Below are 26,944 nucleotides of genomic sequence, written 5' to 3' on the forward strand. Positions count from 1 at the left end.
CGAGGGGTCTGGCTCTGCTGCCTGACGGACACGTGGTGGTGTCGGACAGTATGAACCACTGCGTCAAGATCTACCGCTACAAATAAACCACAGAGGAAGATAGAGAGCGATGTGGACGGATCTCAGACGAATCACTAACAAGAGAGGGATTATATTTGTATCAGAATTGTATGATGTGATTTTCTTTGAGTTGAATTTACAGCCTTGACCTCTTCCGTGTTATAATCTGAGATTTATATAGACAATGGGTCATGATTTTATTCATTATGATAATCAAGTGTAGAAGATTAGCACAAATTGTTTTTCTTACACCTATTCAGCACAGAAACAATACAAGTAGTAGATAAATAATACTATTGAATGTTCTTAAATTGACCCTGAGTGTTTCTAACATTTGCTGAATCATGATTCTTTGAACCTGTTTGAAAGTTTACAATTTAGTGAATCACGCTCATGTTGCAAAAGATCGAAATTAATCAGTTATCCAGACAAATGTGAGAACTTTGTATAACCTCGTACCAAACTTTGAAGTTGACCTAGGGAGGAGCTAAAGAATGTTTGACTGTTTCTGTGAGTAAAAGGAATTAAACTTTATTATGTTAAATCCAATTTTGCATGATGTTGTTTTCATCGGCTACTGCCCACACAAACATTTACTCCAACTGATAATCATCAAACACTAGTTAATGGGAACTCATTTTTAATAAATATAATATAATTATAGATATTGCACTGAATGCATTCATTTTTGCATTTGAGTAATTCTTTTTCCATCTTTAAATTTGGATGCTAAAGATACTGAATCCTATATTATTGTAAACACAAAAATATAATGTGTTAGACAGTAAATAGTATTAATCTAAACTGTTTGTGTTATTTGCACAATACCCCACAATCTCAAAGGTTATGTGCATGAGCTTTTGGATAAAGATAAATGATAAATTCATTTGAAATCTGCATCAAGGGTAAATAAATCGGTGAAGCTTTAGCAGCATTAATATATAACATTAAATACAGATACCAACATTATTCTATAGCTGCACATGAAATTTCCACTTTTATAAAATAAAGATATCATCAGATGGGTAAATTGCAACGAATGATTCTGACTCATCATGAAATCCCCTGTTTTTGCAACAACACAATTCCCGGCAGCCCCATCATCATCTACACAAACAGACACGGAGTTACCTAACATGTTAACACACACACACTTCAGTATAAAAGTGCAGATCCAGCTGCTGCACAGCTACTTCTCCACAGTGACTCATCAGGACCACAACATGAACCTGTTCACCAGATTTCTGCTTCTGGGTTTGGCACTGGCCTCCGTCAGCGGAGCCCCAGCGTGAGTATTAATCATCTTACTTGAATTAATTATCACTCACGATATGTCATTTAGACCGGAAGGCTTCCTGCATGATGTTTGATGTTTGACACAATTTCTCGTTGGATTTAGTTTTTAAGTTTCTCACATATTTTCCTGTTCTGTAAAACAGCAACAAACACACATATAAATAAACTGATGAACATACATGTTAATAAAGAGATGTTTTGTCAAGACATAATCTTTTTGGTGGCTTTTGTTTTTGGTGGATTAGGGTTAGGGTTAACATCCCTGCTCTGTATCGTCTCTTATCAGTTTGAAACCAGTGCAGAATGTAAAGTAAATGTTCAAGTCACTGACCAGTAGTTTGAAAACTCTGTTTGCTGGTTCAAAGTTCAATCTGTGGATCAGTTGAACAAACACAAGAGAAGCTGAGTTGTCATGTTTCCTGAATCACTGGTTGTTCCCCTGTTCTCTGACTGCAGGACTTTGGAAAATGAAAAGTGACTCTGATCTTTTTGCTCCTTCACAGGCCTCCACACGATTCAGCCGCTGACGGTGGGTTTTTAAATGCACATTTATCTCGGCAACAAGCCTCACACATTTTGTGAAACCATCATTTCATGAGCATTAGTGGTTATTTAAGTTGTATTCATTCTAATTGTGGAATAAAGATGGAGCTGCTGTTCCAGACCGGTGTGAAGGGATCGAGTTCGATGCTGCCACTCCTGACGAGAAAGGAAGCCATTTCTTCTTTAAAGGTGAATCTTAAATTTAAGCTTGAACACCCTCAGTGTATCAGCCTCTTTATCAAATAACCTTTTGTACTGTTTATAAAAAGTATAACAATAGAAGTCTCTCTCAGGCGCCTACCTGTGGAAGGGTTTCCGTGGTCCGGCTCAGCTCTCCAACGAGTCCTTCAAGGAGTTGGACGACGTCCATCACATCGGCCATGTTGACGCCGCGTTCCGCATGCACAACATAAAGAACCCAGAGGACCATGATCACATCTATTTCTTCCTGGTACGACCCTCAGAGGAATTGAGTGCAAGTCTGTTAAAGAAAAACAAAGATCAGATGGAGAGACATATGTTTCTTTTCTAATCTCCAGGATGACAAAGTGTTCAGCTTCTACAACCACACTCTGGAGGAGGGTTATCCGAAGGAGATCCAGGAGGACTTCCCAGGAGTCCCCTCTCACCTGGACGCTGCTGTGGAGTGTCCCACCGGAGAGTGCATGGCTGACTCAGTTCTGTTCTTCAAGGGTGTGTTTGCCCTCAGATTAATTATTATGGCAGAGAAATCTCAGTGTTTGAGAAAGAGAACACACCTAAAGGTTGAGGGATTTAATGTCCTGAACATTTCCATGTTTGAATGGTTTAAATCGGTTGAAGTCTGCAGAAGATGTTGCTGAACGAAGCCCAACATCATCCGTTATGATCAAATCCTTTGATATAGTTACAGTAGATGAATGAACAAGTGGTGGAGATGATTGAAAGCCTCTCTCTCTCCTCACAGGACACGATGTGCACGTGTACGACATTGACACGAAGAGGGTGAAGACCAAGTCGTGGTCCCATCTGCCCGTCTGCACCTCGGCTCTACGCTGGATGGAGCACTACTACTGCTTCAACGGGCACAACTTCACCAGGTTCGACCCGGTGACCGGAGAGGTGAGGGGCAAGTACCCCAAAGACGCCCGCAACTACTTCATGACCTGTGACAACTTCGGTGAGTCAGGGAAAGACGTCTGGTTCAAATCCTACATCCTTTAGATTCAAGTATTTACTTTATAAATGTGTCCTCTCTGTTTTTCACTGCAGGACACGGAGGAGATTCCAAAGTCCCTAAATGCAGTGAGATCAAATTAGACGCCATCACCACTGACGCCACGGGGAAAAAATATTTGTTTGCAGGTATGATTCACCTAAGCGCCATTTTTAGTAACTTTAGCAAAAGGAAATAGTGAAAACGACACTGGAAATGTTTCCAGGGAAATAAAAAGAGTGATGGACCTGGCTGCTCCTAGTCGGTGGTGATGGAACAGCTGTTTCTCAGTGTATCGCTGCTAGGCTAAGCTAAGCTAAGCTAAGCTAAGCTAAGCTAAGCTAAGCTAAGCTAAGCTAAGCTAAGCTAAGCTAAGCACCTGCTGCCTGTTCTTACCATAGACACTGTGTGAGAGCAGCTTGTACAAACAGGAGCCACAAGATGATTGTTTCCATAGACTCAAAATAAAGATGGACGATGTGTCTCCACTTCCTCCAACAAACAGGAAATGAAATCAAGCCGACACCCACCACAAACCACGCCCATGCATACCAGGACCAAGCCCATTTAGACACGCCCATGTACCTTTTTTTGCACTTTGTAACGTTTTTTAAAACTTTATTGTCCAAATTTTACAAAACAAAAGTGGGAGATGCAGAGCTTTATTTTGAAAATAAGCTTTATTGTCCACATTGTCCCCACTGTGCTCAGGCCCAGACTACATGCGTCTGGACACTCGGCGTGACGGGCTGCACGGCTTCCCCATCACCAGGTCGTGGAGTCAAGTGACCAACGGGGTGGATGCCGTCTTCTCCTACACTGACAAACTCTACATGATTAAGGTAGATCTGCCTCTGTCCCCCCTCGTGCTGTCTCCAGAAAGGTGTTGACTGTCCTTTTTGTCCCCCCTGCAGGACGAGGAGGTTTACATCTATAAAGCAGGAGCTCACTACACCCTGGTCGAAGGCTACCCCAAATCCCTGAAGGAGGAGCTGGGCATCGAAGGACGCGTGGACGCTGCTTTCCTCTGTCCCGACGACCACAAGGTCTACATCATCCAAGGTCAGAGAAATTCAACTGTAAATAAGTTTGATGTTTGCCTGCATGTGATTAACAAACATCTCATTTTACTTTCGACAGGACGAGAAATGCTTGACGTCGACCTCACCGCCACGCCCAGGGTGGTGACCGACAGGCTCCCCTTGCCTTTATCCGACCTCGATGCTGCTTTGTGTGGTCCAAACGGAGTTGATGTTTTCAAGGGCTCCCAGTATTACCACTATGACAGCCCCATGTTACTGGCTATGGGCAGAATGGCTCCTGTGGCTGAGGATATCACCCCAGAGATGATGGGGTGTCAGAAATAGGAGGCAGGGATCTTACCTAACAAAACAGGGGGACAGTGTTTGCATCACATGCTGACGTCCACACTATCATCATCAAAATCTGGGGAATGGAATCATTTCGCTTCTAACTGGATGGTTTGACGAATAAAATGTGGAAAGACTCTGAATCTGTCAGTTGTAGTTAATATAAACTTTATTTAACAGCTTTAAACACACAGTAACAAGGTGCTTTACACATTAAAGTGGTAAAACTGAAGCTAAACAATAGTTAACATTTAAAAAGAAATATAGAAACAATTAAAGGGTTTCTAAAATTTACTGGAAGCCGATGAAAAGAAGCTTAAATCAGATTTGGAGATTGATAAGACATTTTCTATAAAAGATGATTTTTTTCTGGTTCGTTTCTTTAACTCATTGAAAACCGAACAAAGACCCCAGGGAGGTTCACAAAATAGTTCCAGAGTTTTGGCCACTAGATGGCCTACTGCTCAAATGAATGTGATAAGGGCCGAATCAGATTCCCTGTAAAACCAATACGAGCCCTGTAACGAGATGAAGTATCATTTCAAAATGTAAATCTGCATATATACCTTATGTGGTGAAATCCAAGTTGGTATTTTGCATTTAATGCATAAGCAAAGGAACCTGCCTTAAACTAGCTGCAATGAAAGTTCCATGCAAGCTCAGTAAAAGTCTCCAAACTTGAATCTCTGAGATGTTGGCCCCAATTTAGAAAAACTGCCGGTGGCTGAAACTTTATTTCCTGCAAGAAAAGGGTTGAATAAACTAAAAAGGCTTCGTGGAAATGGAGTAATTTTCAACAGCTGAGCCACAACAGAGTCACAGACACATTTCCTGTCAATAAAAACAAAGCGTTCATCACAAAATACATCTAAACACGTCCATGTTCCCTCTGGATATCTCAGAGTGTTACTGGGAGCTTGTGTCTTCATTCAGGTTCGATTTCCTTATCATTTATGGATCTTGATAAAAAAATATTTATTCAATTTAAATCTATGAGGCTGTATATATTGATGTGAATTACATAACACTCCAAATCTGGCCTTGGTGCCAGTTGCTTTACTGAGTGAGTCCTGTTCCCTCTCATTAGTATAATATACAGTACTTTCACAAGCCGTCACGTTGGACCATACAGACGAGTGCGCCCGGCGTGCAGGAGTCCAGAGGTCGGGACGGTATTAGTCGGCATTCAAGGCCTTTTCACTCCCTGGAGAGGTTTTGTTCAACCAAAATCCCCGGGACATTGAGCAGACATAAAAGAAGAGCTGGCCTCAGCACAGCCTGATGGGCGAGGCCATGGACACACACACACACAAAACACACATGCAAGTGCACAAAGAAACACCAGTGCACGTGCACACATGCATAGCAGACAGTATGGACAGTTCTCATCGTACTCTCACAGCTAACAAGTATTATTAATGAGTGGAGCTTTGTTTGATCCCAACACATACGATAGTTTTTAACCTTTTGATGCATTTTCTTGAGTTCTTTCCCAAGTGGAGAACAAAGCTCTTCTTCCACAGCAAACAGAGTTGAGAGATGAAAGTTAACTGTAGTGAATCTATTCTTCAAACAGTTCCAGTGTCATCACATTCTACAATCCAGTCCCCACAGGATCGAGTGTTTGGGTTTATACCTCCTCAAAGAAAACACGAACCATGACAGAAAACCAGTGTGATACAAAAAGTTTATTCAGTAACAGTTCTGTAAACATCTGAGGTAAATTAACATTTACATCAACATGTTCTTTCACATAAGGTTCCGACGCAAGGCACTTCTCTTCAAAGACACTTTTTCTACAGTGGGAGTAACAGCGGGGGGGCTTGTCCCAGTTTGTAAAAAAATCCCACCACAAAACATCTGTATTCCAAAGTGTTTAAGTCTCCCAAACCATTTTCAGTACAGAAAACTGTCTTGTCCATTCCAAGTGTCAATCCCATCGTATTATTCCCATGAAAAAACACAAATATGTTAAAATCCTTCATATCCTCCCTCCTGGGACTCTACTTGTTATTTTGTCTTTTCTATTTATATCTTCACATCTTCATAACAACGCCCCTAACTATCTAAATGTGCAAATCGTTATCTACATTTTAAAGGTAATAGGAACAGCTCGGAACAACAAGATTCTGAAATATATTCAGCAATAAAAATAAAGAAAAATTGGTTTAGAGACAAAGTTCAAGGTAATGTCTTTTTGTGGAATTCTCTCTTCACAGTAGATTCATGAAAATGTTGTAAAACTGATCTCGGGGCTGGAGCCATTATTGTTAGGGTTCAGGGGTCAGATCTTCAAAAATGTATATATAAAGATATATATATATAAATACTTTATAATAATACTTTATTAACTCATGTTTATGAAGGTGTGTAGAAGGGGTTGCATTCATGACAACATTAAAACTAAGGAAACAAGTCAGATTTGTAGAACTACACCTTGAGGGGCCAATGATCTCAGTGTCAAAGGTTCTGATGCAGAAAGAAGTTCATGGATCAGCAGATGCTTTGTGTAAACGCTGTTGGGAAGTTGCTGCAACACAACTGAATTTATATCGGCCATTTTTGATAAAAAATATGTTTTTTCTTTCTTTTTGGCAGGAATTAAAGAACAGGGAAATGAACATTTGATGTGGGATATCAGTAAAGAACTAACAGAAGAATAAAATCACTTTGGTAGATCATACTGCTCTGGTTTTGAAAAGGCTCTAAAAGCTACTGTTCATTCTACAGCTCTATAAGTATATAACTTGGAGTCCGCCTGCACCGAGGAGAGCTCGACACTTCTGCAACACACTGCAAACACAAGCACCAGAAAGAAGCTGAACTGATCGTTGTGCTCTGTTCAAGTTGCAACGCTTCATTACTTTAGATTTCTGGATTTGCATCAACTCTTCCAACATTGGATTTTTGTATAAAGTGACCAGTGGAGCCAATGGGAGGAAACGCTGAAGCATCTTTGGATTTCTGAGTCAAATCTTTCTGAATTGCAGCTTGATCACAACTTTTTTTTAAACATATGTAGTTTAGTTATATATCCTGTTGCATCTATTAATACTTTAATCATTATATATTTACATATTTATAAACTTTGCATAGTTAACCCTGATATAACTGCAGAGATGTCATCTAGTAAACACGGAAACAACTGAAGGTACACACACACACACACACACACACACACACACACACACACACACACACACACACACACACACACACACACACACACACACACACACACACACACACACACACAGCCTGGGAAGCCTAAGGACTATGTCTCAGGGTGGGACAGCTTCAGTCGGAGCTTCCCTCTCTTCATTGAAATGACAGGCCGGGTAAACGCTGTGCACACAAACACACAGTTGGACAAACACACAGCTCCACCGTCACGCAACAAAAAGAAAAAAGAAACAAAGAAACAAAAGTGCAAACCTCTCGTGTGGTGTCGCCGCAAAGAGATAAAAGTAAAAAGGTGAAAATGAAAGAATATCGCTGCCTCTCCGCTTCCAAACCTATCTTCATCACCTTTATACTGGTTTTATATATATATATATAGAAATTTATATATATGTACTGTGAGTGTGTGTGTCTGTGATTCCCATTTCATGGGCCTGTACCTTCCTGCAACTCCTTTACAAAGAGTGTGTGTGTGTGTGTGAGTGTGTGTGTGTGTGTGTGTGTTAGAAGGAGTGTGGCCAGAACAGTGAGTTTACAGATGTGTCGCTGTAATCTGGCCAAACTCCTTCCTCTGCTTGTTAATTCTGAGATAGAGACGAGCAGCCGACTCCGGCTGCTTCTCAACATCTGCCTCAGAGCGTCAGTTTTCTTCTGGAGGATGTGCTTGTGGAGTTTCATGAGGAAAAACTGCATATGAGCTGTGGGTTTTTCAGGCGTGTGTGTACGGTTGTGCACGTGTGTGTTGCAGCTACACTGCCAGGTCATCCGGGCGAGCTCGGACGCAGCTGCCCCTGCCGGCCCGACTTGGCTTCCGAATGTCTGTCGCCGCAGCACATGGAGGCTGATGCATCTCCGCCCTGGTAACCACGGTGAAGTCGTCGTGCGGGACCATCCAAGGTGCTGTGGCGGCGGTGTTTTCCTCATCCAACGCCCTCTCCTCCACCATGAGGGGGTACAGAGGGGTATTACGAGGAAGCGTTGGACACATGGAGCGTTGCACCTCTTGAGGAGCCAGTGGGGTCATCTCCTCCTGAGGGGAGGGGGAGGCCGAGGTGGGAGGAGACGGAGGAGGAGGAGGGTAGAAGGAGTCTTTTCCATTCCGATTCTGCAGCTCCAGTGCCGTGTTGCTCCAGTTCTGCTCCATCGCCCTCAGCTGCCCGCGGCTTCCAACGCTCGCTGTGTCTCCATTGCCATAAAAGGAAGTGGGCAGCCTCTCCAGCAGGAAGTCGTCTGGGTGGAACGGGGCGCCATCCATCTTGAGCTCTGCCGGCAACGATTCGGCGGCCATGTTAGGGCTCAAACCTCTGGAGGCTTCTTCTGTTGGACTGTAGGCTCCTCCCTCAGCGTCTCCGCCCCCCGCCGCGCTCACACTGGCATACGCCGACAAACAGTTGAGCGCGGATGGCGAGGTCTGCTCAGGAATCCTCTGTGCGTCTCTGCGCCGGGCCGCACACAGCAGCAGCGACTCGCTGTCGGTCACAAACTCGTTGGTGACACCCTGCTTGACCTTCTTCCAGCCCAGGTGGTAGATCTCCAGCAGGTTGAGCAGCAGAGAGACACAGGCGACCACCAGCATGAAGATGATGAAGATGGTCTTCTCGGTCGGCCTCGGAGGAGAAAAAAAAAACAGATTAAACTCACAGGTGACAGGAAACTGTATAACAGAGGTTATCTGTTTTAATTTGAGATAAGAGCCGACAGGTGAGGGGTGGAGCAGCGGGCGAGGTAGGATGAGACTGATTAGTTCTTAACAGTTTCAGATATTGTTTTATTTTTCATTTTCAGTATCCTCTCCAGAGGCTCTGTCTCTCTTGGACATTTGCTTTCTCACATTAAGCCGCTCAGGAGAATGTCAGGAGATTCTCCGGAGTTTTAAATAGTTTTAGTGAAGACACTCACTGACAGATTGGCTTCATACCCAGACCTTAACTATCCTGAGTAAATGCATGACCCCAACATTGACCTTAACACAAGGGTCAGATGTCCTGTGATCAACTCCTCTCACCTGGAGATGAAGCAGTCCACAGTGTTGGGGCAGGGCCAGCGCCCACATTTGTAGAGCGGCCTCAGGTGGAAGCCGTACAGGAAGTACTGTCCCAGGATGAAGCCCACCTCAAACAGAGTTTTGAAGATGATGTTGAAGATGTATGTCCTGAGTAACGCCCCGCGGATCCTGATCTTCCCGTGCTCATCACGAATCGGCGGCTTCTCCTTCTTCCCACCTCCTCCGTCACCCACTCCGTTGTGATAGAGGTTGTCATGGTCCTCCTGGTGTTGTCCGGCCTTCCTGACCTCCTCCTCCCTCTCCCTCCTCTTCTCCTCCATGCGGACGATGTGCAGCACGTGCCCCAGGTAGATGAGCGTGGGCGTGGACACGAAGATGATCTGCAGCACCCAGAAGCGGATGTGGGAGATGGGGAAGGCCTCGTCATAGCAGACGTTCTCGCAACCGGGCTGCTGCGTGTTACAGGTGAAGTCGGACTGCTCGTCTCCCCACACCTCTTCTGCTGCTGCCCCCAGCACCAGGATGCGGAAGATAAAGAGGACGGTCAGCCAAACCTGGGTGGGAGAGACCAAGGTTAAGATTCAGCTCACTCAGTTTGTTTTCATCACGTTTGACCGTCAGTCACCTTTCCGATCACAGTGGAGTGTTCCTGAGCGTTCTCCAGCAGCCGCCCTAGAAAGCTCCAGTCACCCATTCTTCACTCGAGGTTCTAGCCTGCAGAGAGAGAGGAGAGACGCAACAGTTTGATAGATTCCAACAAGTCCACAACAAAGACCTGCACTGAACTCAGAGCATAACAAAGATTTACAGATTTACCAAAATATTCTTGTATCGTCAGTGATAAATCCATCGACCAGAGATCAGAAGAAAATCAATATCTGGAAGAGAGAGATCAGGGAATATTCTCATTTATATTCAAAGGTTACGTATATTAATCTTATCTCAGTGCTGTTAATTAATCCTCTAAAATACTCTGATTGTTTATGTTTTAAGTTATGGTCCAACACAACCAGACTTGTGTTTCAGTTCAACTAAAACTTTAATGAAATGAAGAGAACAATATATCTCATCCCTTCATCCTCTCTTCCCTCCCTCATCCCGTCTGGTTCAGTTTGGTGAACACCTCTCACATCTTGCCTGTTTAGTTCAAGGTGCTGACTCCTGAGGCAGAACCTCCACAACTTATCAATTTCCATTCAAACCTTTAAATCACAAATATTTGGGGTGTGGTCTGTTGCTGGTGAACAGATTTTTGACTTGATAATGCACATAAGGAGAGATTGATATGAGCCTGTACGGAATTTATATGTGTACATTTACATGCAGACGTGCATGTGTGTGTGTGTGTGTGTGTGTGTGTGTGTGTGTGTGTGTGTGCTCTGCAGGGCCGGCTGGCTGTGGACACAATGGTTTGTGATCTGTGGGAAGTGAATGAGTGGATAACAGGTTGTGCCGGTCAAATGCTGGACTCATCACATCCCAGGAATGCTGAGGAGGGCAAATGTTTGCCTGGGATCAACTGATACACACACACACACACACACACACACACACACACACACAAACACACACACACACACACACACACACACACAGAGAGAGACATACACACTCACAGTTACAGTAGCGCAGACTGATCCTCAGCCACCAAACTGCCCTCAAAACAAGAGCATACGCATGTTATAAAAAAATACCAGTTCCCAGAAGCACAATAATAAAACCAAAGAGTGAAATTCCATCAAGGTCTAATGCAGCTGCTCTTGACCCGTTTATACAGTAACACACCTCGTTAAATATTGTAAAGCATCTTTGCCAAAGCAGTTTACACAGAAACTTAAAAAGAAAATCCTACAATCCTACAGCTCAGCTAACCACAGGAAAACACCAATAAACCATGAAACTGACGCTTGGATGTAGCGTTGCAGTGGCGTGTGTACATATACATGATGTGTTGACGTGATGAAATACCGTCTGTCACCACAGACAATAGAGAAGCTGCCAGATGGATGTTGTCCTGGCCGGCCGGTGCTTCTGATGGATCAGAGGTCTTTGTGCTAAAATGCACCAAATAGTTCACGTGCGGCCGGACGCTTGCACCCGAACACTTTGTAAGATGTGAAAAGAGTGGAGCAGTGTTCATGTGAACTGAATCACATCCATTTATATTATAAATCAGTTACATTAACCAGGGTGAGCTCACATACCTCATGTGAACACGGCCAGTGGTGACTTTATGATGCTGAATGTCCAAATGCACACAGGAACACCGGGAGTGTACACATTGGATTAAAGTGCATATAAAGTGAGTAAAGGTTGTGTATGAAGGTGCATGAAGTAGCATGAACATATAAAAACGTGTGTAATGCTGCTTTAAATCATTTCTTTAAATAAGATATTAATAAATGAGGTAGAAGAATCTGTGTATACTGTGCAGTGATGGAAAGTATAAGAGAATCAAGTTGTCCAATGTAAAAAACAACATGCATTCACTACATTGACAGTTGTATAAATATATAATGATGCAAGATTAAACATTTCTATTACTGTCTATTCAGTTTTTAATATGAATGGCAACTTTTAACATGTAAATATGCACTTTATAAACATTATACACTTCATGTAGTAAAATATAAATAGTGTGAGTGGTAGAAAAAGTATTTAGGCTGTTGAGATACCTCATTTTTCCCAGTGAAAAAATACTACATGCAGATAAATTTGTTATTTTTATTTAAAGGTAGCAATGTTAAGGCAAGTACCTATCTAACTCATCTGAAACACCTCAGGTTGTAACGTATCAAGTAGCAAACTTGTAGAAAAGCTTGTAAAACCAATCAACAGTGTTTGAATGACTGTTTCTGTTTAAAATGTGTTTTAAATGACAGAAAAGTCTCAAGTCCAAAAACGGTTCATTAAAGTCAGATATTCGACGCAGCCTACTTCATCAGCCTATTAGTGGCCTCCTGTCCTCCTTTTTTCCCACGGGGTCAGGACGCATCATGTGAGGTGCTGATAATACAGCAGGTGGAAGGATGATAATCCCTCCTCTTCCCTCCCTCATCACTCCATCCTCCTCCTCCTCCTCCTCCTCCTCCTCCTCCTCCTCCTCCTCCTCCTCCTCCTCCTCCTCCTCCTGATGATGCTGCTGCCTCTTACCCCTCTCCTCCTCTGGACCACGGCTCCCTCCACTTCTCTTCCTCCTCTTCTTCTCTCCTTCTTTCTCTCTTCTGTCTCTTTTTTAACTCCCACCCGTGGGCTCCAGGCGACTAAAAGTGAGGAGTGGGTGAGATTAGTGTGAGAGAGGAGAGAGAGAGAGAGAGGGAGAGAGAGAGAGAGAGAGAGAGAGAGAGAGAGAGAGAGAGGGAGGGAGAGAGAGAGGGCAAAAAGTAGAGGGTTTAGTCTAGTCTAAAAAAAAAGGGAGGGGGGGTGGGGGCGAGGGACCGATCCCTCTGTCACTGTGTCCCCGTGCAGGGGGCGCACGAGGGGGGTGGGTGGGTGTATGTGCTTGTGAGAGTGCACGTGTGGGCAGAAGCTGCTGTACTCAGGGTTAGGGTTGGGGGGGGGTTCACTCCAGTGACACATTTCTGTTACTGTTATCACTGCTGGTCACCACTAGAGATCAGTACACAGCAGCAAACCACATAACATAACTTTCAACTTTTCCAAACATCTAATGTAACGTTGATCAGACACACGAAATATAAACCATGTTTTTGCCCCTGATCCTCTTCATCAATGTACTCTTACAGCTCCACTGACAAGAGTTAGAATCAACAACAAGGCAAAAGCTTTGTGTGAAAATACACTTTTCAGTTGTTGACATCATCTCAACAATTCAAGTATCATAGAAAATGTCTCTTGGCTGCATTTCACTCAACATTTATTCCACGTTTTTGCAGCCTTGAATAGTTTTGAGTCTTTGGGACGTGGTTCCCTCGTGTGTGTCGTCCACCTTGTGGCTGCGACCTCAGGTTGAGATAAGTAAATTCTGGTTTGTCTTATTCTGCGTCTTCAGGATAAGCGGTAAGATTTCCTTTCCCTCCGACCACCATCACCCCTTAAACACAAGAGGATGGACATGGACGAATGAAGAAGAGGAAGAGTGGCGTCTTTGACACGTGTAATATACTTATTATAAACTAATGGCTGACTAAACAACTGATAAATGTTTTCACTGATTAATAACCACCGAGTATTAGATACATTTAAAGGAAAAAAAACATCTGGGACTCATCAATAAAGGGAAAATCTTCAGTAACATCTTGTACCTAGTGCACTGCTCTTTAAAAGAGCTTTAATCCGTGATACACCTGCAGGGGACTTATACAGTCACAGCTGGTGAGTTTACACAGGATATGTACACGCAATTCAGATTTCAACGCAGCAGTCAAAATACTGTTTAGTGCTCTACGAAATAGGGGATATTCAAGATCATTTTTAAGACACTGTTTAAAAAACTCTAAAGAACAAAAAAACACAAAAAGATAGAGAAATGATTCCTCTTATTACAACATTCTCTACTATGAGTGGAGGAATGAACAACAAACTTAAGAACAATTTTCAAACAATGATACAAGATCAAGGATTACTGGACAGATTCCAAGTAACGGCTTACAGGAGGAATACAAACTTAAAATACTTGCTAGTTAAGGCAACACTCACACCAATGCATCACAACAAAAATAATATGTTATTACAAGGGTTTTGTAAACTTAAATTCGTCAGAAGCACACACCAAGATCGATTTCAGCATTTCACAGCATTTCACACCACAGACGTCCAATTGAGTGTATTTAATATTCTGTGAAAAATGTGTTAAACAGTATGTAGGAGAAACAACAAATTCCATTGCCACAAGAATGGTACAACACAGGTATAATTTGAGTTACAAGAAAAACACAAATACTCCTCTAGTCAAACACTTCATATTACATGGACCACACTCACTCAGAGTAGCAGGCCTCCAATATAATTTGTCTTGGACCGATATAGAACGAAACAAAATGGAGACAAGATGGATCTTCCTCCTAAACACGAAAGAACCAATTGGCCTGAATGTTAAAATAAATTCAACAATTTTGTGAATATTTCATGACTCCGAAACAACACGGGGCATTTAATTAGAATGAAGATAATATTCAGCACCCAGGAGACCAAATTCATAGAGTGTACAGTGGGTCTAGAATCCTGGACGTGGACTAGGGACCTAATCCTAATCATTTTCTACCCGAGCCTAAACATAAACCTACTCTATTATTGCCTAAACCTGACTCACACACACATATATATATATATATATATATATTGATTTACTCTCAAGAACAAGAAAGAAACTCACAAAGACTATTGAAAAAAAGACAATTCGTGGATGTTTAGAAATAGTTATAACAACATGATGGATCACAAAACTCCAATAAACACTAAGGAAATAAATATGTTATTTAATATGTAAGTTAAAACAATCAGTTTATCTATAAGAAATTCGCATAAAATCAAAGTTGTTATAAAAAAAGACTTCGTAGACGTCAAGAAGTAGTAACAACAACATGATTTATTTATAAATATATAATTTAAGTCCAATATTATATAACATATTCATAGATACACGGTATCATGAATGATACGTTTATTTTTATTCACAGTTATAGAATTTAAGGATCACATTGGAATAGACAAGGGGGCGGAGTCTGTGAGAGGCAGCCTATAAATAGAGGAGCCCTCAGTCTGCTCACTCACTCTTGCCTTGGACGTTGTAGTGGAAGGACCTCACAGCTCAGATAGAAATATTTTTGTTTTACACTTTCCTAACAAGACCTGAAGAAGACCCACGATGGTTGTGTTTCAGTTTTTGAACTTATTTTCAGTTTGTTTATTTGAGTTATTGTTTTTTTTATGTCGGGCCCTCCAGTGTCATAGATGGAAATTTCAAGGCAGTAAGTTAAGTTTGCGAGGGAAATACGAAATTATTGCGGCAGTTAGTTAGCTAAAGCTACACATTCAAACTGTGGGCGAATTGGCTGGGACAGATCTATTATGGGGCCCGGTATTTTCTCGTCATTCAATCCCCCCCCCCCCCGCTAAACAAACTTTCAACTAACTAAATTAAGCTAACACCATTGCTGCCATTAGTTAGCTAGCTTGGTGGCTTATCGCCATGCACACACGAAGATCAGGACTGTGGCACTCATAGCAAAAGACATACGAATTAGTTTGGTCCTGTGTCTTGGAGTGTTTCACGAACTTATAGCAGGATGTATAATGAGAGCAGACGTATGATTTATTTACCGATATTCGTGACGAAGAGCTCCTTGGTGGCAAAACAAGAGCTTTTCATTACACCCTCAGAATACTTTGCACAACATGAAATACATGTCAGACATAATCAGTTCGCCCTCTGTCTAAAAATGGGGAATTATTCCAGGAATTCCCACATTTTATCCTGGAGAGAAATACTTTGAGCATTTTGTGTTATCACATGACTTCACTGTATAGGATACTTACCAATCAGTCTTTTCGTCTTTCAATTTCAAAGTCTCTGGCTTGACTGAGACTTTGAAATGAAGCTGACAAGATGTTTAGATTTAAGGTTTAGGATTTATTTCTGTTGCAGGTTTGGCCTTTACTCCAGGTGTGGGGTTTATTGGCCCTATAATTTTGTTCAAGAGGACCCCTCCAACCACCACAACCACAATATTCTTAACGAGATCCATGCCGCCCATGAACCAGTAGGTCCAGTGCCAGGGTTGGCCAAAACTCTGAAAAGAAAGAAATATTAAAATAATATCCTCACATTTTGTGTTATAATATTTCTGTACCTCGACGGCATCGACCCTCGTCACCAGCTTGACCACCTTTAAAATCAGAAAAAGTTAACGAATCTGTTGAATTCCAATATTCAACACACTGATGCAGTCTCCACTTACCATCTCCTGTAGCATGGTGAAGTTCATCATCTGAGGAGACAAATGGGTAAAGGTTTTGTATTTATATAGCGCTTTTCTATGGTCCCTGACGTCGTTAAAATGGTTCTGCGTTATGCCTTTAATAAAGCCACTGGAAGCGTCCCGGCAGTCAGTTAAACTTTGCGAGGGAAAATTTAAATTATGGCGGTGAAATGCTTCCGGTGGCGGCAGAAGTTTAAATCCGCTCCCTGCGCCACTGACCTGCTTCTTCAGCTGCTGCTCCAGCTTTTGGATGATTTGTGTCTGCGAGTGAACAGAGTCGGCTGAGGTTTCAAGCTTGGATATCTGGTTCTGATTCAATGCCTATGAATGGGAATATACATTGAATGATTCTTGAAGATATCCTGAGGAGCAAATAAATAATGTATATGAACAACATTCACATATCTTTTCCGTACATTGACAGCCTGAACATTCCGGTTGTACATAGATTCCATCTCTCTACGCATGCCGTCCCTGGTGTGTTCGATTTTTCTCTCCATTCGAGTCATCTCCTCAGCTTTAAAACGGTCTCGCTCTCTCTCAAGGTCTTTGAGCTTGGACTGCTGCTCCTTCCCCTGGAATTACACAAAAAAACAGTGAAATCACAAGTGCCTGTTATAAGAGAGGAAATTTCAACAAGTTTACAGAGAGAACTATTTCCCAAAATCAGTTTTCCAGAAACATCCCTGCGGCGGTGCCATTTGAAAAAATTCGCGGCAAAACCGCTAAGCTAGACTCTAAGCTAGCCCTTAGCCCCCAAAGAAACTTCCAACGCACTAAATTAAGCTAACTCACATGTATCTAACACCATTGCTGCCATTCGTTAGCTAGCTTGGTGGCTAATTGCCCCGCACACAAGAAATAAATGTATGATTTACTTACCAAAATCTGCCTATTAGCTGACTCCTCTCTCGCTGCTGCCTTTGCCTCTCTGCCATCTTGCCTCTTCTGAACCAGCGATGTTCCTCCCGGAGTAGTGTGGCCGGTGCTGACTCCTCGTAGTTTCTGGCTAATCAATAAAAGAGCAAAGAGGAGACTGACAGTGAAGACTGACAGCTGAGCCACGCCCGCAGAGCTTGGAGTTACCTGGTTATTTCAGGCTATCGAGCTATCTCTATAACGAACAGACTAGAGCAGTCATTTCCAAAGTGCGGGCCTCTAAATGAAACAAAGCAACGAGATTTAAATTCCTCTTTGTTCTAATTTTATTTGAACCGACCAGCTTCTCCAACTGTTTGCTGAAGTGTGGGTGCAAAAAAAAAACTTCCTCACTTTACCACAGGGTGTTGGAGATTCTGATGAAGTCCTTAAGGCTAAAATAATAGTAACTCATGTTTTGTTTTGTCATTTTTGTGAATTTCCTTCACAGTACTAAACTGTATTAGTTCCATTAATAATGTATCTATTTATGTGTGTGTACAAAAAGTGCAAAAATACATAATTATCAACATAAAATGAATGAATAAATCCATTAGTATTTGTTATTTATTTATTTGGTTTGTTGGTAATCGCTTGAAATAATTTGATTGTGAAACGATGCGTTAACACTCCACAGCAGCAGGGGGCGAAAACTACATCATACAAATTAAAACCGGAAACGGAAGTCTCCTGTGTATTAGCGGTGCGTCGCTGTTGGCTGCCTCAAAGGAAACAAGACGTTGCAAGTGATCGATACTCGATCTTCGACAGGGAATCAGGAACAACAGCGATGGCTCTGGAGTCGCGGATCACACAGGAGGAAATCAAGAAGGAGCCGGAGAAGCCCATCGACCGGGAGAAGGTCAGAGGTCGCTCGTTAGCTGCGTTAGCAACAAGCTAACGTGGTCCGGGAGCCATGCTAACAGCTTCATGCTAACCGCTCCATGCTAACCGCTTTACGACTGGAGCTGATCCATTAAACTTAACCACGTTGATAGATCAACATCAGTATCGACTTTAAGTTGTTTTAAGATGTAGAGAACAAAGGTGGATGGAACCTGGATAAAAATAAGTTATCTGCAGTTAAGCAGTGCTAGCGTGCTAACGTGTTGCTAACCACAGTCATCTGTCCATCAGACAACAGTCCGTTTGTTAAAAATGAAAGATGTTTAGGTTTGTTTGTCAAAGTAAACCAAACTAAAAAAGTCTGTTGTCTTGTTCGATTTGAAACCAGAAAACCTCCATTTGTGACTCTGCACAATTTGTCGTTATATATTATCCACAAACTGGTGTTTTCTACCTGCTCTGGAAATCATCCTGTGCACGTTTCTTTACAACAGTTCTATGCAATGCTGCTGGCGATGCATTTTTAAACCCCGTTTGGTATCTGCTGCTTGTTTCAGACCTGCCCTCTTCTGCTGCGAGTGTTCACCACCAACAGCGGCCGACACCACAGACCAGATGAGTTCTCTCGAGGCAACGTTCCCTCCAGTGAACTGCAGATCTACACCTGGTGAGGCTGCAGGCGGGGCGCTCCTCTTTACTGTGGAATGAATTCAGTCGATTTCTTGAGGCAACACGTGAATGTATGTGATTCTCTGTGCTTCAGGATGGATGCGACTCTGAAGGAGCTGACCTGCCTGGTGAAGGAAGTGTATCCAGAGGCCAGGAAGAAGGGAACTCATTTCAGCTTCGCTATAGTCTTCCCCGACACCAGAGGGAAACTATACAAGTTAGTAGCACACTTCAGAAGGTTCATGGAGCAGGATGATACATCTCCACGTGCTGTTTATTAAAACCTCTCTCTCTGTTAGGTTGAAAGACATCGGCAGTACTCTATCGGGCAGGAAGGGAGCGGATGACTCCATGACACTGCAGTCTCAACACTTCCGGATCGGGGACTACCTGGACATCGCTATCACACCCCCGAACAGAGCCCCGCCCCTTAACACACGCATGAGGCCATTCTAAAAACACACAAACACACACACACGCAAGCAACACACCTAATTCCCATCATTATAGTTTTCTCTTTCTCATCGTCTTGACTGATTTTTGCATCATTTTGTAAATTGTGACGTGTAATAAAAGTTTTTTCCAAAGTCTGTGTGATTGCCTGAGATGATTTAAAGTGTCTGAACGGAAGTTAATTAGGGCAGAAACATTAATGTAATCAACTCTGAGCCTCTATCTAATTTACTAGACTAAATATAACTATATAAAGATGGAGGTGTAATTACATTTTATATAGGTATACATTCAGAATAATATACAATATGATACATATAAGATATTGCAAGTATACATATAAATGTATTCATATATTGCTACTTTTACGTTGAAATGATAGATTTTTTTGAATCAACTATTTAAAATAATGCAATTTAAATCAAATATTAAAATAATTGCTGCAATTTAAGATTGTGCACCGTTTACAAATCTCTCCTAACAAAAGACATAAAATGAACTCAACTCTCACCTGCATGTTAAAAATTTAAAATCTCAGTGGGCACCTATACTCATTGTGTCTGGTCATGTCCTAAAATACAAGCATATTGGATGGGTGTGTTGCAAGATTTGGAAAAATTATTTGGTGTGGTGTTGCACATGGACCCTCTTTCCTTAATCCTGGGTTACACCAGTCATGTACTATTGTGGATGCCAACGCTGCCCGACTATAATATTCTCACATATGCAGCAAGGAAGAATATCTTTTTGTCTTGGATAAGCGACAAACCCCCCACTAAATCGAACTGGCACAAGATAATTATGGAATGTTTTCCCCTTGAGTACCTGACCTGTCTGCTTCACTCTTCAGAGGGACGGTTTATGAACATTTGGACTCCATATCTTCACTTTTCCAGCTCTACAGTGGCTTCAGTGCTCTCGAATGGTGTCCTTGGCTAGAGGCTCTTTATCTTGTTGTCATTGCACTGATTGGGTGAATGTGAGTTGTAAGTATGTATAGACTGTCTAGACCAATGTTGTACTGAGTGTTGCTTTATTGTTATGTCAATATATAAAAAACCCAATAAACATATTTGTAAAAATAACAAAGGCAGTGACTCATCTGAACATGTTGTGATTTGTCTTAACAGTTTACAGAAAGATATTTGTAACTGCTGATGCACTTTCATTTATTAAAAACATTTTCTAATTTTGTTTATTGCAACATACTAACAGTTTTGGGTATTTAAAATGATTGTGATAACCAGGGAATAATAAAGTTTGTGAAACTGTTGTGTTGACACTAAAAAAAAAAAATATTAAAATAAAATAGGACTTTAAATCATACAAATAAGAGAATGATTCTGTGGTTTAGTGAAGAGAGTTCACTTCTCGGTACATTCTACAATGGGGAGGATTTGTCATAGGATCTATATATATGTGTAAATTATAATGTATGAATTTAGTATGATGAAAAATAGAATATGATGCAGTATAATGTGTGATTAATGTAGGATAATGTAACATGAATATAGTATGATGTATTTATGTCCGTAGTATACTTAAGTATAATGTTGCATAATGTAGTATAATCTATAATATAGTTACATAGTGATTTTTTACTTTGACAGTCCCAACAGGAAACTGCAGGCCGCGCACGCGTAGTTCCACGCTGACAGCTAGCAGGAGGAAGTAGCTAAAGCTAACGTGCTGCGGGACACACAACGCGGTAGTTTGCGGTTAACCACCGCAGAAATGTTCCGGAGGAAGCTCACAGCTCTGGACTATCACAACCCCGCAGGCTGCGACTTCTCAGGTGGGAAGCGTCTCCTGCTGGAGCCGCTTGTGTCATGCTAACGTGGAGCTAACGTGGAGCTAACGTGGAGCTAGCGTGATGCTAATGTGATGCTAACGTGATGCTAACGTGATGCTAACGTGGAGCTAACGTGGAGCTTGTGTGATGCTAACGTGGAGCTAACGTGTCCTGCCTTTAAACGTCTATTTAGAAGTTGGCTGTTTAGAATTGAGTTGTTAACATTGTGTGTAGTTCCATGCACTGTTTTCTATGTTACTGTCACGATGCACATTCTATATCATATGAATCTATATGATCCCACATGTTTGCATCTTATTGTGCAAATTCACCCATTTACACATTTGTTGTAAACTACCGTTAATTTACAACTTTATATACACATCTCTACACAGTTATACTATGTTGTTAGTGGTATTTATACCCATTCATACATATTTGGAGCACATCGCATTTTACACTTTTACATTCATTTTGCATACAGTACCTGCCTATATACTTATACTATAACCTATAAATACTTATAACAGTCTATTGACATGGATACGTTTACTTGAATATGTCCACATGCTGCTGCACACACACACACATCCTCCTGCATCACTGTCCTTTGATGGAGTGTCTTTGATCTGTGGTCTGTGCTCAGATGAGACTCAGTACAGGAACTGCATCGTGTGGCTGGAGGACCAGAAGATCCGACACTACAAGATCGAGGACCGGGGGAACCTGAGGAACATCCCCGGCTCCGACTGGCCCTCGGCCTTCCAGAAGGTGACACCAGCAGCTGCAGCCTGTTGCACGGCACACACACACTAACACTAACACACACACACACACACACACTCACACACACACACACTCTGGGCCAAAGTCGCAGAGACGCTTCAAATCTGACATGAGCTGTGTTCTAATCAGGAATCTTGTGATGGCTGCCACCAGAACTTGAATGATGTGTTTGTGTTCAGTACCTGCAGGACGTCAACTGTCCGTTCGGGGCTCAGGAGAAGCACGAGGCTCTGGACTGGCTGCTGGGCCTGGCCGTGCGCTACGAGTATGGAGACAACGGTGAGAGACAAACACAAGCTGGGCTTCGTTAGGAGCTGTTTGGTTCATTCAGAAGAACAGAGCAGTATCCGCTGCAATACCCATGAGGGCCACTACATGTAGCTGTTGGTCAAGGAATGGTTCCTGCTCGTTCCATCTCACCACGACTTTTCTCTGCTGCACATCATTGTTTTTGGAAACTTTTACAGAAATTGAAACTCTTGCAAGCCAAAGATTAAATTTCTGAAGATGACTAACCTGTATCTGTGTTTCTATCACGTGTCCCCAGTGGAGAAGTATAAGAACTGTCAGCCGCTGGCAGCCTCCAGTAACAGCGACGTACCCATCGACCCGCTGGTCAACCTCGACAGTAATCACAAACTCTTCATCGCACCTCACATCCTCCCTCCCTCCTCCTCCTCCTCCTCCTCGTTAGAAACATGATCGGTTTTCTTTTTTCAGTTAATTCACCAGATTTCAAAGCAGGAGTGACGGCTCTGTCCAACATCCTCAAAATCCAGCGGCATGACGACTACCTGGTTATGCTCAAGGTGAGAGAGCGGACCACGCTGCTTCGTACTTTATAACTTTAATAATTCACATGAATCCAGCATTATACACTAGAACGGTCAAAATATTATGACTTTATACTGAATCTGATTATTTGTTTTCCCCTTTAAAAGTCACTAATAGTCTTTGTATTGTTTCTTCGATGAGGTTTGTAACCCAAAGACTTAATGAATGCTTCATTTCCTCTCAGGCCATTCGTATTCTGATCCAAGAGAGACTTTCCCCAGAAGCCATCGCTAAAGCCAGCAAGAGCCGAGAGGTCACTTTAACATGTCCACATTTCTGTTTGTACCTTTTACATTATTAATGAGAATGACCGTTGACTGCGTCCTCACTCACGTTTGTTTTCCTCTTGTTCCAGGGAATTCCAGTGACTTTAGATAAACACACCTTGGGTTTCGACACTGGAGGTGAGCGCTTCATTTTCCACGTCGTGACATAAAACGTACACCGGGGGGGAAAGCGGGTTTGTTTTGGGTGTGTTGACATGAGGTGGTGGGAAAGTAAAAACACGCTCTGGCTCCTCAGACGCGACCTTGAACGAAGCGGCTCAGATCCTGCGCCTCCTGCACATCGAGGAGCTGCGGGAGCTTCAGACCAAGATCAACGAGGCCATCGTGGCCGTGCAGGCCATCATCGCCGACCCCAAGACCGACCACCGGCTGGGCAAGGTGGGCCGATGAGAGCCAGGAGGAAGAGGGACGTTAGAGGAAGGGCAGTTTAAATTGGTTATGAGAAAGGGGTTTTTTTTGGACAGTTTGTTTTCTCTATTTTTGGGGATTTGGAGCTAAGGCTTTTCAGACGCTGTCTTGAAGACGCGCTGTGTAAAACACACTGAGTTCAATGGTTAATTTCTTTAGGTCAAACCTTCTGATCCTCCTCCAGCTGCTGTAACTTCCCACAAATCAATGCTAACCTCAGAAATATTTGAAAAAAAACTATTCTTCAGATGGAAGTAAATTTTGTTTTGAGACGGTTTTCACTGACGCTGTATAAAAGTAAAATCCATTTGAACGCACTTTGTGTCTTGAGCTTCCTGTTCGAAATCCTCACAGTACAACGTCAAGCACCAAATCACATTTTTATTGTTATAAATATCACATCTTATAAAAAGATAGATTTTGTGGAAGTAGTAACAGTACTTTTGTAGAAACACAAGAAAAGGTGTGAAGTACAGATAAGTAGTGCAGAGAGAGTGTTGTGTCCTGATCCTGGCAAACAGATTATTACAGATACTCAGATTATAGAATATGATTCACTCACTCATGGTTTATATTTTTGTTGAGTTTGATAGCAAAAAAGCTAATTCTCATTAATCTCACACAGTTTTTTAATCTGTTTTAAAAACCACTGTGACCAGAAGCCGACGCTGAAGAACAGAACAAACTCATACATTACAAATCCGATTTCATCGTTGTGTAGCTTTTTATCGATGGAACAAAACAAGTCACGTAAAAAAATACAGTAGAAGAAAAACAAACTAAAAAATGAGGTATAAAACAAATTTACAAAACACTTATTTTGGGGTTATATCTTTAGGGTCGGGGGTACGTTGAGGGGGGGGGGGGGGGTTGTAAATTTGCTCCGACGTTCAATCTGCCAACGGGAAGACGCGTCTCCCCTTTTCCTCCGAGGGAACCTGGAGAGCTGAGGTGTGTTCAGGAATCAACCCCCAGAAGTTTAGCACCAGAAGAGTCCTGCGCCCGCCGGTCCGTCGTTAGTGGCTCCCTGTGAAAACACCGCTCGCACGTTTAGAGCACAGAGTGGACGCAGCGTGAGGCTCCAGGTGGAGACCAAGCGGGAAAAGCTCTACTTGTCTCCTGTGTGAATCCGAACGTGAAAGGATGAAAGCTTTACGGCTGCAGCGGCCTAATGACAGAACAAACAGACGCTGCTTAAGTGCAGGGCTTCGCTTCTCAGTTATCTCAGAGAGGAGCGTGTGTGTGTGTGTGTGTGTGTGTGTGTGTCTGTGTGTGTGTGTGTTGAACAATAACAGCTTTTAAGCCTCTTACAACCTGCCTAACAAGTGTGTCTCACAACTGTCATCATGGTCAGAATTACACCACACGTCCACAGCTTTGAAGCGGCCCGGCTGTTATTACGTCTGAGAACACGCAGACACGACCGTCATCGAACAAACGGACAAACTTCTGTGAAAGGTCTGAGTCCGTCGTGAGCAGGTTTCACACCCGTCAGAAGTGCGACACTTTGACATCTGCCGAGGGGGGGGGGGGGCGGCCTTGAGGATTATCCTGTGTTTAGAGCACGACTTTGTACTTTAAAAGTGTTTTAACGCTTCGGCTTTAAAAGGACTCCGTCTGCACGTCACCACATCAAACAGGACAAACACACAAAACACAGGTAGAGGGCGGCAGCTGTGTAATCATTGTGTTCTGGTCTCGCTGGGTCGCAAGTCGAGGGTCGCACACAGCTTTATGATCATTGTTCTCTTTCATTGAGCGTGTGTGGAGTCACCGCAGACACACAAAGAGGAAGAGACGTGAGCTGGGACAAACACAAACTGCTAAATCGACGTCGACTCTCATCCTGCCTCGCTGAAAATCTGCAAATCACCGAAAACAAACATATGAATCTGTAGAAACTCGATTGTGACCCTGTGACCTCAACATGTATTTTTCTAACTTCATATATATTTTCTTTGACTATTGTGTTTGTGTGGGAAATGGCCTGAAAGCATCCTGTGTAAACACCGACAAGCTGAGAAGTTCATATTTCCTGCGTGTCTATCGTGCTTGAACACAACACTCTCCTGCACTGTGATTTCTCTCACTGTTTCCTGTGGTGTAAACACTGTGTTGCTGTAAAGGTGACATCTGGTGTGTGATGACTGATGAGGTGACACACACACCGATGAGCTCACTGTCTGTGTGTGTCTGTCTGTGTGTGTGTGTGTGTGTGTGTGTGTGTGTGTGTGTGTGTGTGTGTGTGTGTGTGTGTGTGTGTGTGTGTGTGTGTGAGAGACACGTCTGACAGACGGCACGTAATTGAAACGCAGGGATTGTGTGTTTCCGTATTAAATCAAACACCTGACAAAGTGCCTCTGTTGACACAACACACACACACATCTCACCTGATAGACAGCCGTTAGTTGCTATGGCGATGCCGTAGAGGTGTGAGCGCTGGTCGGGCAGGTACTCGTCTGTGAACTGACTGCTGTCCTTGCTCACTGCGATCACACCGTCCCTGAGAGAGGGAGGGAGGGAGAGAGAGAGAGAGAGGCAGTGAGGACGAGCACGGTTCAGACAGAGCGGCTTCATGTTCATTAGGATCTGTCGTGGTTCACATCAACACAGAATCAAGATGGCTACCTCCTCCAGTCGGAGTAGTAGAAGTGGTTCCTGTAGTAAACCAAGCTGAAGGGGTAGTTGAGGTTGGAGTGGATCACTCTGCGTCCTGAGCCGTCTGGAGAGATGCACTCCAAACGCTTGGTACCTGAAAGCAGGAGCAGCACGGGGTCAACACTGTGTGAGGCTCCCTCCCGCAGCTCAACACATTCAAAGTCATCGAAGACCTGCATCTGGACGGATCGAACGCCGTTTCCAGAGCAGCTGTGAACCAACCTGCGTCGGCCCAGCAGACTTGTCCGGATGAGGAGTCGTATGTGAGAGCGTTGGGCAGACCGATCCCGTCGGACACCACCACCCGGCGGTTCTGACCGTCCACTGAGCCGCTCTCGATCTTCGGAGCCTCTCGGTTCCAGTCTGTCCAGTACAGAGTTCTGCAGGAGACACGGAGAAGAGGTTCAGATTTCACAATGTACCGGTTTGTATATGTTCGACATCATCCCGGGTTGAGTCTGACCCCGTCTGCGCCGCTGCTCTGACGGGTTCTTGTTGCTGGGATCTGGCTAATATGAGGAGACGGGAGGAAAACCACCCACCAGCCTGCGTTCAGCCGCTCGCACACAAGTGGGTACACAAGAGCACCAGAGCACAGGGCTCGGGGGAGCAGCTGTCTCACGTTGATGAGGTCACGGTCAGGTTACGCTGAGCAACGTGCGACCTCTGACCTCAGCTCTTCCACAGCTGTTTCGGGGGGGGG

General features: G+C 43.1%; 5 protein-coding genes across 6 annotated transcripts in view; 3 read left to right on the plus strand and 2 right to left on the minus strand.

The window, feature by feature from the left end:
- Positions 1–1,241: 1,241 nt before the first annotated feature.
- Positions 1,242–4,601, plus strand: hpxb (hemopexin b). The gene is made up of 10 exons (XM_061067265.1): positions 1,242–1,348; positions 1,860–1,885; positions 2,002–2,088; positions 2,193–2,350; positions 2,439–2,592; positions 2,846–3,058; positions 3,151–3,243; positions 3,806–3,936; positions 4,009–4,156; positions 4,235–4,601. The coding sequence occupies exons 1-10, from the start codon at positions 1,284–1,286 to the stop codon at positions 4,459–4,461; spliced, it is 1,302 nt and encodes a 433-aa protein (XP_060923248.1). The 5' UTR covers positions 1,242–1,283; the 3' UTR covers positions 4,462–4,601.
- Positions 4,602–8,392: 3,791 nt separating this feature from the next.
- LOC132996672 (gap junction alpha-3 protein-like) lies at positions 8,393–10,343 on the minus strand. 2 transcript variants are annotated; one of them, XM_061067003.1, is made up of 4 exons: positions 10,275–10,343; positions 9,650–10,203; positions 8,978–9,251; positions 8,393–8,899 (listed from the first exon to the last, which is right to left on the minus strand). In XM_061067003.1, exons 1-4 carry the CDS (start codon positions 10,341–10,343, stop codon positions 8,393–8,395), a joined length of 1,404 nt encoding a protein of 467 aa, XP_060922986.1. The 2 variants fall into 2 exon arrangements, with proteins under 2 accessions (XP_060922986.1, XP_060922985.1); XM_061067002.1 differs by having other exon boundaries at positions 8,393–9,251.
- Positions 10,344–18,192: 7,849 nt separating this feature from the next.
- On the plus strand, positions 18,193–19,610 carry sap18 (Sin3A-associated protein). Its single transcript, XM_061067011.1, has 4 exons — positions 18,193–18,370; positions 18,912–19,021; positions 19,118–19,240; positions 19,323–19,610. The coding sequence occupies exons 1-4, from the start codon at positions 18,299–18,301 to the stop codon at positions 19,477–19,479; spliced, it is 462 nt and encodes a 153-aa protein (XP_060922994.1). The 5' UTR covers positions 18,193–18,298; the 3' UTR covers positions 19,480–19,610.
- Positions 19,611–21,124: 1,514 nt separating this feature from the next.
- rtraf (RNA transcription, translation and transport factor) lies at positions 21,125–23,900 on the plus strand. Its single transcript, XM_061066912.1, has 8 exons — positions 21,125–21,271; positions 21,915–22,039; positions 22,234–22,333; positions 22,602–22,682; positions 22,775–22,863; positions 23,073–23,141; positions 23,244–23,292; positions 23,411–23,900. The coding sequence occupies exons 1-8, from the start codon at positions 21,211–21,213 to the stop codon at positions 23,563–23,565; spliced, it is 729 nt and encodes a 242-aa protein (XP_060922895.1). The 5' UTR covers positions 21,125–21,210; the 3' UTR covers positions 23,566–23,900.
- A 629-nt stretch (positions 23,901–24,529) lies between these two features.
- Positions 24,530–26,944, minus strand: part of nid2a (nidogen 2a (osteonidogen)) — a 29,710-nt gene continuing 27,295 nt past the window's right edge. Inside the window, exons 39-42 of the mRNA XM_061067158.1 lie at positions 26,464–26,621; positions 26,212–26,335; positions 25,974–26,086; positions 24,530–24,610 (exon numbers count right to left, since the gene is read on the minus strand). Of these exons, the coding sequence (XP_060923141.1) occupies positions 24,600–24,610; positions 25,974–26,086; positions 26,212–26,335; positions 26,464–26,621 (406 nt within the window). The 3' untranslated portion in view covers positions 24,530–24,599. The remainder of the gene's footprint in view (positions 24,611–25,973; positions 26,087–26,211; positions 26,336–26,463; positions 26,622–26,944) is intronic.

The sequence above is a fragment of the Limanda limanda genome, chromosome 23 (genome assembly GCF_963576545.1).
Source record: "Limanda limanda chromosome 23, fLimLim1.1, whole genome shotgun sequence".
Taxonomy (NCBI): Eukaryota; Metazoa; Chordata; class Actinopteri; order Pleuronectiformes; family Pleuronectidae; genus Limanda; species Limanda limanda.